Here is a 10,238-nt window from a genome sequence, read left to right on the forward strand (position 1 = left end):
GGTTGAAGCCATTCTTAAGTGAAGCAGCTGATACCTTGTGCATTATAGACAACTGTGGCACTCAAAGCAGCCTTGACAATATTGGGAGTATAATGGACACTCTGACTATTATGATACTGGCGAGTGGTAAGTGCCAAAGAGTAATAAAATTCTATCCCAAAAAAGAAATTTTACATCTCTGCCTATAAGCAAGAGAATCAATTTTAAGTAAATTCAGAGGCCGTGACTGCTGAGATGTTGTGTGGTAGCATCGAGAGTTGGAAGCTTCACCTTTGGTGGCTCACCGCCATAAGACCTTTGAGGCCGGAACACGATGTACATGGTTTCAGAGTCGTCAACAGCTTGCAGTTGCAGGGTATAGAGTAGCTGTCCTGCAGCATACCGGCCTAGAAGTTGGTACGATCTCTCTGATCGATCCATCGCAACACAAACATCATCTCCACCTATGAAATTTAGAGGTAAATATGAACTTATGTTCGATCACCACCGTACCTAGCTAGTCATGTAATTTGCATATCTTCACTCTAAACATTTTTATCAGTCTCTTAGAGAAGAATTGATATGTGATTTAAGTGTGTGTATATATAAATTACGATTACGGAAGCTCAAATGATCTTCAAATTTAATAAAACTTTACAGGAATGATCTACACACTGTGTTTTAGACATTGTACGGTTGAGATGTAGAAATACGACCTGAAAGTGAGCGAAATAAGGAGTCCCGCACTTTAATTTCAAAGCGGGATCCCACTCTAGAAGGGGAATATATATATATATACTGTTGAGAAGTAGAATAGTCGATGGAACTCACAGGCGGCTAACTCTATTTGCGTTTGGTAAATGAAATCCAGAGCTGCAGAGATTTGTTGCTCAAACTCGTAAAATGGCCCGGTTTTGAAGTTCATCTTTCTAAGCTTACACAGTCCCTCTCCCAGCTCCATCATAGCCCCTTTATGGTTCTATATTAACCACACAACAGTATCAAAGTCTAACTAATTAACAATTAGTAAACCAAGCTTATCAAATGGGATTGCTCTAAGTATGCACCTGGTTGAATAGGTGGTGGAATCCCACAGCGCATTGTAAAATACCATGAAAAAGAGTTCTGGTGGGTTCTTCAGCCTTGTTCCAAAGTGACTCAAGAAAGTCATGGCACTTATAGTATTCTCTTGTGTTGAAAAGGACGACTGCTTCATCAAAGCTGCAACCTTCAGCTTCGTCTTCACCTTCTTCAGCATCAGAGGATCGATATGAAATACGGAAACAAGATGAGTAGTGCCTGCAACTGTAACTGTGTTCACTTGTGTAGCTGCTGAGAGGCTTTGAACAATAATCAGTAGAGAAGAGGGCGGTTGGGTTGGCTTGATAGGGGGCGAGAGAGTTTGAGATGGACGAGAGAGAAACAACAGGACTAGTTGGACTGCAGATAGCAGAAGCTGGAAATGCCATGGAATCTCGTGGAGGAAATACGGTGACAGGTCTTGCTATATGTCCTTTTCTTTTCCAACATTTCGTGTGGTGCCTGGCGGAATCAAATTAAACTAGCATATGCGCGGAAGGTCAATGACTCGATGCAACCCCAAAACACGAGGAAATTTTACAAACCATACCTCAAATAAAGGTCATTCATCAGTTCAATACACCATATTTATTTAAAAACTGTTATATTGGTACTCAAACAATAGAACAGAAATCATTTTTAATATTTGCTGTCAATGATGGTGTTAACTCTATACTTTTAAAGGGGTATTTTCGTCTCCTTGGTTGATACAATTTTCTTTGACGACAGAGACCGTTTTGCTGCCACTCTCTTCTAAGAGTACTAGATCTTGAGATAGTTTGACGAGATTCGACAATCAGAGACCTAGAGTATGTCTTTCTTTTGTATATCCTAGTGAACCCCATGCCCCATTAAAATGGGTGGCATGAACTTATTTTAATATTTGAATTCACAAATTTTACTACTTGTGCTTCTTCTGGAACTACTTTTCTTAATTATCAACCTAAACAACAATCTCTAACAGAGCCAATGAGTTATAGTAGAGGGGATTCTTGGGTCGAATTCTCCATCGGGTTGGGTTGGAAACTTGGAATGGAGATCGAAAAATTGGGAATTGTTTACTAGAGAAACAACAAAGTTTTGTGGTTAGTTAGAATTTAGATTCTGAATTTTGGGAGAGTTTTAATTGTTGGAGAACTATTACAAGTACAAGAAGAAAACAATGAAAAACAAGAAGAGGAAGGTTCAGTTTGCAGCAATTTTGTGTTTGATTAAAGAGATATGTAGATGAGAACATGTGCTGGCTGTGTGCGGCGGAGGAAGAGGGAAATAGGGAAAATGTCAAGAAAAATAAAAAGACATAATTACCCATGAAACAGCTTTTGTAGCAGTCGATTTGACACTGTTAGAGATGTAAGGTATCAAATTTATGTCAGCTTTACATGTTAGGGTACCAATATCATAGTTTTGAAATGTCATATGCCATAACGATGAATGGATGTTATATGGTACCATCAGTAACATTTCCTCAAACACAAAAGGCAGGCTTCTCACGTTAGAGCCAGATTCAAAATTTGGGCCTAGAAGCTAGCACTTTTCATCCATGTAACAAAATCCCTTTTTTTTTGGAACGGCTGCCTTGATCATACTAGAAGATTGAGACATTATTTCACAAATATGGTTTCATTTATTTTATATCTTACAAGATAAAACATCTAACCATAACATCTAACCATAGAAAAGATGACGAGAGCTCTCCTCTCCCTCTTCTTGCGGCGACAAACCCTTCTAGGGTTTTGCTCGTCGAGCAACTTGGCCTCCGACGGGATCTTCTCACCCCGTGTAGCCTGCCTATCGATCTCGTCGAGGTCGTATTCTCCCCTCCTTCATCATGTGGGTGGCGGCATCAAGCTTCTCTTGGCTTGTAGGCTGGGTCGGCAGTTTGACCCTTTGAGAGAAGCTCGGCCAATGGTATCCTCCTCGGAAGTGGATTTTTGGGACAGATCCGCATTTGGGATCCGGGTTCTGTACCGGAAGTTCCACCTGATGGTAAGAAGAGGTGGTGGTGCTGTGTCGCGGACCGTCGAAGTTGGCCTGCGTGGGAGAGATAAGGGTTGAATACCCGTCAGAGGGTGGATCTGATGCGACTGCGACGGTCAGAGCTTTCTGTCCGACGCAAGGTTGAGACTGGTACAGGATTTGTCCGACGGAAGATGGCGGGGAGGCGGCGAAGAATGGTGACGAAGCAACGGCAGTGGTAGTCCGCTGGAATGTCCAGGGTGCCCAAAGTAGTTCTGGAATCTTCTTTGTGGGCGGGGACCGTTTTGGGCCTGGGTGGTGTATGTGAGGCTTTGATTTTTAGACCCACTCATTGGTGTGCTCGGATTTGGGATCCAGGTGGAGGGTTAGGCGGGTTTGGGCTCTGACTCTATATATCGGAGACTTTTTTTTTTATAGTATCAACGACGGTATCTTCAAAAGCTTTCTAGGCCCAGAGACTAATCCGCGCCGAGGGATCATGTCAAAACGCTTCCTCCCCCCTGGCTACCAAAAATAAATTGGGATTTAACTCCAATTAGCGTCGGTTGGGATTTGAACCTGGGTATGGGGGTTTCACACCTACGCTCTTACCAACTCAATCACTTGTGGTTGTTTATATATTGGAGACTTAAACTTACGGTTCTTGTCTTTGAGGGTACAATTGCTATTCAAGTTGCTGACTCACTTGGTAGCTTTTAGACTCTCGGTAGTCACATTCCGCTCTTTTAGAAAGGTGTATCTCTCCAGTTACGGTTACGATCCTAGTTACTGTTACGGTTCAAATTACTACTATCTTTACACTGTTTTTGGAACATACGCAGTATCAGGGCCCGTCCCGGATTTCACCTTGAAATCTGGAGTAAACCCTGTGGGGTCCACATCAAGGGAAATTTTACCGAAAATTTAGCATAACCTCTCTTGATAATGGACAACCCTACATGTCAACCAACAAAAACACTTCTATAATCAAATCAAACCATCTCTAAACTAGTAAGGCCACCAAGCTCCAAATTCCATATCAACATCCAAAACACAACACGCTTTCATTAATTAACAACAATCCCAAAGGTTATCAGAGCAATTCTAACAAGGAAGGAAAAACATATATCAAAGAATAAGAGGAAGTTGCGTCTGACTATGCCTTGACTCTGTGTACGCCCGACCTCAAGTAAGCTTAGTCTGCAAACTGGGCATTTGAAACCGAAGGACCCAGAGGAAAGTAATTTTAAAACGTTAGAGTGAGTGGACAAAAATAAATCGAATAATTTAACAAAAATGTAACTTACATACTTTCCCACATTTTAAACTTTAAAAACTGCAAAGCATGCAACATTTTAATTTAGTTAAACATCCAGAAATCTAGTAAGAAGAGACAAATCAGGCCCACTAGTTAATCAAATACATTGATGAGAAAATAAAACAAGGGGAAGAGATATCACCATGTAAGAGGAGCCTCTCAGGCTCTAGTAGCGTCCCACGCTAAGCGCTCAACTCACTTATGGTGAGGACCGCATATAAAGGTTATCTAGCAATGAATAAGAATGACCTTAGTATGGTGACTAAAAACATACGAAAACATATAAATCCATAAAGCTTCCCCAAGATCGTGCAAACGCAATCACGAGTACGGTTCCCAACCGTACTTGGAAATTATCATAAAAAAATAAAATAAAACTCAATGACATGTCTCACATGTCAAAATATTCTCAAATCTATAATTATAAGCGAGATTTAATTATCAAGTATAAATTGTAAATAATATCTCTACTCGAAATACTCGCTAAAATATTCTTCATGTCAATATCAATATCTCACAAATAAACGAGAAAATATGATGGAGAACTACCGCAAATCCCATTTTTGGTAATCTTTTATAAATCTCAAATTCGACAAAAAAAAAACGATATAAATTATATCTGGAGTCCTCTTCAAACGTATACCATAAGGACTCAACTTATAACATAAGTCCCAATAAGAAAACAACATCATATTTGAAAATCAATCAAGAATGATAATCCCATGTCAACTCCAAAATCATAGGAATGATAAACAAAACCAAACTCAAACTTTCTTTCTTTCTTGAGAACGATATTTATAGAAGAGATAATTATAAAAAGATCGTCGCATGCAATTTATTCAAAATAAAAGTCCACTCATAAATTTAGGCATAAGCCTGACGATATCCGCAACGCCACTCATGAGAGGTCTCCACATATCATGACACCATAAGCATGTTTAGAACCTCTCTTCAATTTAGGAAAATAAATGCTTTAACATAAAAACCGAAACCTTTCCACTTAACCCACTACTCAAGCTAGGGTTAAGCTAATTGGATTTTCACCAAACTTCAACCACAATCTCATTTCATCATTTCTAGCATTTTAGGACCATAACCAAGGAAATCCAATGGTCGGATCTTCCCGAGTAGCACACTAACAAAACCAAACTTTGAATAATCCCAAATCTAATCAAAACTTCACCAAAATTCTCAAATTTCATACTATTGGACTCCTCTCATCATACACAAGTTGAATATCTCGAAAAACTACCCAAAAGAGGTGGCGCCGCCGTCTGCTCCACCACGGCTACCGCCAAACTCCGACCACCTCCAATGCCCACCAAATTTTGACACAATCTTCCTCTCAACTAACCAAACAACTTCCTCAACTAGCACGGAGATCAATTTTAAATGTAAGTAGGAGAAATTACCTCTTGAAGTAAAATTTTGAAATCATAAACCCTAGAATTTGGATTCATCGATTCTCTCTCCATGTTGCAAATTGATAGAAACCCTTTGGAGGTTTTGTAGAGCTTGGCAAGACGAACAAATCCCAATTAGTCACACAATCCAATTGGGTCAGAGTTGGCCGGAATGTGAAAAATAGCCAAAAAGATAGTCGTACATTCTTCCCTTCAATTCGTCTCATATGGTCAGAAAGAGGTTGCATGGAATATATGGTTGGAAAGGTCGTTCCAAGACAAAGAGAATGGGCCTGGTCTATCACCACAGGTGGGTGGAATTGGCGCCTGTGAGGCCGAGAAGTTTCGGCAGAATTCTGGAAATTCTAGGCATTTTCTGGAACTTTCCTGAAATAGCAGTGTAATACCCCGAAATTTTGATATTAGTTTATAATATTATTTGGGAATTTTTGAGTTAGAAGTTAGTGTGTTTTGAGGTTCGAAGGAAGAGCGGAGGTGTTCGAGAGATTTCTTTGTTGAAAATGCTTTATTTTGAAGGGTCAACCGTTGACTTTTTATCTGTAAGTTATTTTCGAAAACTTCCTTCATAAAAGTTGTAGAGTTTGGCGATACGAGTTCGTAGACATACAGCACGCATAAAACGGATGTCATACGAAAAAGTTACGATAAGAGGAAGTTAGTTTCCAGTTTTGGGAAAGTGTATAAGTAGAAAAATGTGTGTGAGTTATTTTTAGAAACCCTAAAATTGCACAAAGCCCCTTTCAGTTTCTCTCTCTTCCTCCCTGAGCCACCCGTGTTCTCCCGTTTTCTCCGGCACCAAACTCAGTCGTCCAACCACAGTTCGGGACGCCGCCAGTCGCGTTGGGTTTGTAGGACCACCGCCTTCAAGCCTAGGTCGGTGTTGCACGGCGGTTGGCCACAAACAATGCCAGCAGAGGACGTCTCTCCCTGTTGGAAAAGATGTGCTGCCTTGGTTGAAACTACCGTTTACGGCGGCGACGAGGTGCATCATTAGGTGAGTTTTGCTTGCCTCTTCCATCTGTGTGTCGTTGTGCAAAGCAATCAACTCAGTTTTGAGTTTTCAAACCTTGATTTTCAGTTTTGGAGCTTGAATTTGTGATAGGGTTTTGGAGCAGTTCAAGGTCGATTCGAGGCTAGTCACAAGTACAAAGTTTGTTCCTCTTGCTTTGATCTACGAGTTGAGTATGTTGGATGTTCAATTTGCAGCGTTTCGGGGTGGCACGTGGGGCCCACTCCCTGCTGCTTGTGGTGGCGCGTGGAAATGCGATCGGCAGTGTTTCTAGCCTTATATTTCTAGCTCTTGTTGTGGTGAGCTTGTTGAGAGGTGGAAATTCTAGGTTGTGAGTAAGGATTGCATGTTAGGTTCTAGGTTTAATCATAGACTTGTGAGAGGTTTTGAGTTCAGGTTTTGACATGTAGAAGCAGCTGTATTGGGTTGTTAAGTTCGACAACCTTGGAAGGTTGTCCTCCTTTGGGCTAAGGTTTAGTTTAAGGGTGTTTTGATATCATATAGTACTCTGGTTACTAAGGTTATTAATTGTGTAATTTTAGGTGACTTGTGAAGTGTGTTTTGGCTTGACACTTGTGTTTTGTGGAAGACGCAACATGATTAATTAGGTGAGTAAATCTCACCAAGGTTCACATTTGGACCAAATTATTATGGTCATTTTGATGATGATGTTGAATTTAAAGAATATGTTATTGTTTGTTTTTAAATATATGAGCTTGATCGCCAACGGCTTATAGGTAAGAAAAAACAAGTTTTCCTATTATATGTTTATTTTTAATGTTCATGTGATCATAATATTGTTGGTTCTTGACAGATTATTCTTGTGGGAATATCTATGTTTGTTCATATAAATATATCTATGTGGAAGGATATAATTTTTATGATGTGCTCTTTGTGTTGTTGATGATGTTGAATTAAAGAATATTCTATTGTTTGTTTTTAAATATATGAGCTTGATCGCTAATGGCTCATAGGTAAGATAAAACAAGTTTTTCTATTATATTATTATATTGTGATTTGTTGTGTAGATAGTTAAACTGGGTTCCAAGCTTTTAATCGGGTGATTGGTTACGGTTATGATGTTATTATTTTGTGATGTGATATTGGACAGTCAAACTGGGTTCCAAGCTTTTGGTCGAGTGATTGGTTACGGTTAGGAATAGAGCTCTAGTCCGTCTGTCGGTGTAGGTCATGAGAGGTACCTTAAGGTATTTAGGACCCATGGGTACATAAATTGTTGTTGTAGGTCATGAGATGTATTTATTAATATCTGGGACTCATGGGTACATGTGTTTGTTGTAGGTCATGGGAGATATCTTATTGGTATTTGAGACTTATGGGTACATGTATATTTGTAAAAGTATTGGTTATGTGGTTTTAACATTGTCTTAATTGTTGTCATTTAACTCCCTTGTTTTGAGTATCTCCTGAACTATGTTTAATGCAGGAGATTTTTTAATCTTATTTGTGTGATTTTTAGTGGAATTCCTGAACTATCTTTTTTGCAGGATTCACTTATGATTTTGATTGTTTTGTGAATTGTTGTGTTTTCTTATTTACTCTCTTTTGAATTTTATTGTTTTGAGGTGATTTCTGAACTAAGTTCTAAAGCAGGAATTACCGGTTTTATCTTATGTGATGTTGGGTTAAGTTATTTTTTGGGAGTTACTCATACGGGCTTTTTAGCTTACCGGGTTTGTTGTTTACAACCCGGTGCACCAATTTATGGTGTAAGGGTTAGACCTGCAGGTGATGATCAACAGGGTTGAAGCGGAGGCATAGTGGCAGGGTTTTTAGTTGCTGTACACTTGATATTATTATATTTGGTAGACAACATTAAACTTATTCGAGTGTTTTCATTTCTTGACTTTCAAGTTTATGAAACAATGAAAACAAGGAAATGTAATATTTAACTCGATGTTGAGTTGTGTTGACATTACATCTCTACATTTGAGTTTAGTCTTTTTTAAGTTTGTTGAACAGGTCTTGGGAATTATATTATTGTGAGTTATATCATGCCTAAATTTTTGAAATTTATCTTCAAAAATTGGGGCGTGACAGGCAGGTATGAGTCTGATTTGCTATTTATAGAACTTAAATTTCCTATGAAATTACAAATTTGCCCCTGACTTTAAACCCTTGTAACTTTTTCGTACAAACTCTGATTAAAACGTATCATGTATCCACGAACTCGGTTTAACGTCCTCTACGACTTTCATGAACAAAGTTTTCTAAAATTTCGAACAAAGGAAAAAGTCAAATTTTAGAGCCACTAAAAGCTCGAATACGAAGGTAAAAGTAAAAATGATAGTCGCTTCGGTCCAAATGACGGTAAACGGTGAAATAATTAAGGTTCGGGGCGTTACACACAATGCAGCGATGTCGTACGACATTAAATCCTATGGTTACCTTTCATTTTCATTACATCTTGTTAGCTTTTATTGTTTTTGGCTTAGATGCGTTTTGTGCATCTTGTTGCATTTTTATTTATGTTTTGTTCGATGCTCTGCATCGTCAGATGTACTCTTTAGCTTTCACTTAATAAAATTAGGGTTGGGCACGAGCCCGGACCGGCAGAGTATTTACTAAGACCGGGACCGAACCGGGTTTATCAGAACCGGGCTGGGCTTTGCTGTCTGCAGATGAGGGACCGGCCAAAACCGGGACCGTTACGGGCCGGGCTGGGCCTACCGGTTTTCAGGCCTAAATCATCTCACACAAACACACACTGTGACTAAAAATCTGTTACATAAACTGCTGCATAATCGGAACAAAAAGCTTACATACATCTTTATTAAAGTACAACACAAAACAAAACTTGCTGCATAAGTGCATAAACTGCATTGCCATCTCTCACAAGTCACAATTGCAAAAACTCAACTTGTAAATGAAAGGTTAAATGAAATTATGCAAGGCAGATGTGAGTTCACTACTCATAAGTCAATAACTGAAAACTCATAAGTCATGACTTAACAAGTTTATATGGCAGAAATGCAAATGCCTTAATGCCTTACAGTCCAAAAATCCAAATTCTAAAATGCCAAACCCATAGCTATAAGCAAGTAAGCAAGACCAACTCATAACAAGTCAGCAACTCAAAAAGATAAAGTGATAAAACATTAAAACTGATACAAGTCTATCAACAAGCAAACTGCAAACTGCAAACCAATAAATCATACAAACGAAGCAGCTCCATCTCCATGACTGAACGGCAAGCAATGTCAATGATGCAGCTCCATGACTTCAAGTCTTCAACTTTTCAATGATATGTGCAGTTGTGCACTTCACCTTTTACCTATAAGACAAAATGGGAATATTAATGTATAACACATTAACAATTTAACATTAATAACACTAAAAACCTAGACAGCTTCAAACCATGAAGTCATGAACCATGAAGCATTAACAATTTAAAATTATACCTTTCGATTTCTTCGATGCAAGAACCATCTGTTTAAGTTTTGCAGGC

At 39.0% G+C, this 10,238-nt stretch overlaps 1 protein-coding gene across 1 annotated transcript; it reads right to left on the bottom strand.

Moving 5' to 3' along the window:
• Window positions 1-213: 213 nt before the first annotated feature.
• Window positions 214-1,448, bottom strand: LOC101300857. Its single transcript, XM_004288697.1, has 3 exons — window positions 1,047-1,448; window positions 811-958; window positions 214-443 (listed from the first exon to the last, which is right to left on the bottom strand). Exons 1-3 carry the CDS (start codon window positions 1,446-1,448, stop codon window positions 214-216), a joined length of 780 nt encoding a protein of 259 aa, XP_004288745.1.
• Window positions 1,449-10,238: the final 8,790 nt, after the last annotated feature.

Source organism: Fragaria vesca, linkage group LG1 (assembly GCF_000184155.1).
Source record: "Fragaria vesca subsp. vesca linkage group LG1, FraVesHawaii_1.0, whole genome shotgun sequence".
Taxonomy (NCBI): domain Eukaryota; kingdom Viridiplantae; phylum Streptophyta; class Magnoliopsida; order Rosales; family Rosaceae; genus Fragaria; species Fragaria vesca.

What these genes read in the sequence shown, in the direction of transcription:
- LOC101300857 (XM_004288697.1), bottom strand. Translation starts at nt 1,448, where the DNA reads ATGGCATTTCCAGCTTCTGCTATCTGCAGTCCAACTAGTCCTGTTGTT. An exon ending in TCCACCACCTATTCAACCAG is followed by an intron (nt 959 to 1,046) that starts GTGCATACTTAG and finishes TGGTTAATATAG; the next exon opens with AACCATAAAGGGGCTATGAT. An exon ending in GCAAATAGAGTTAGCCGCCT is followed by an intron (nt 444 to 810) that starts GTGAGTTCCATC and finishes TAAATTTCATAG; the next exon opens with GTGGAGATGATGTTTGTGTT.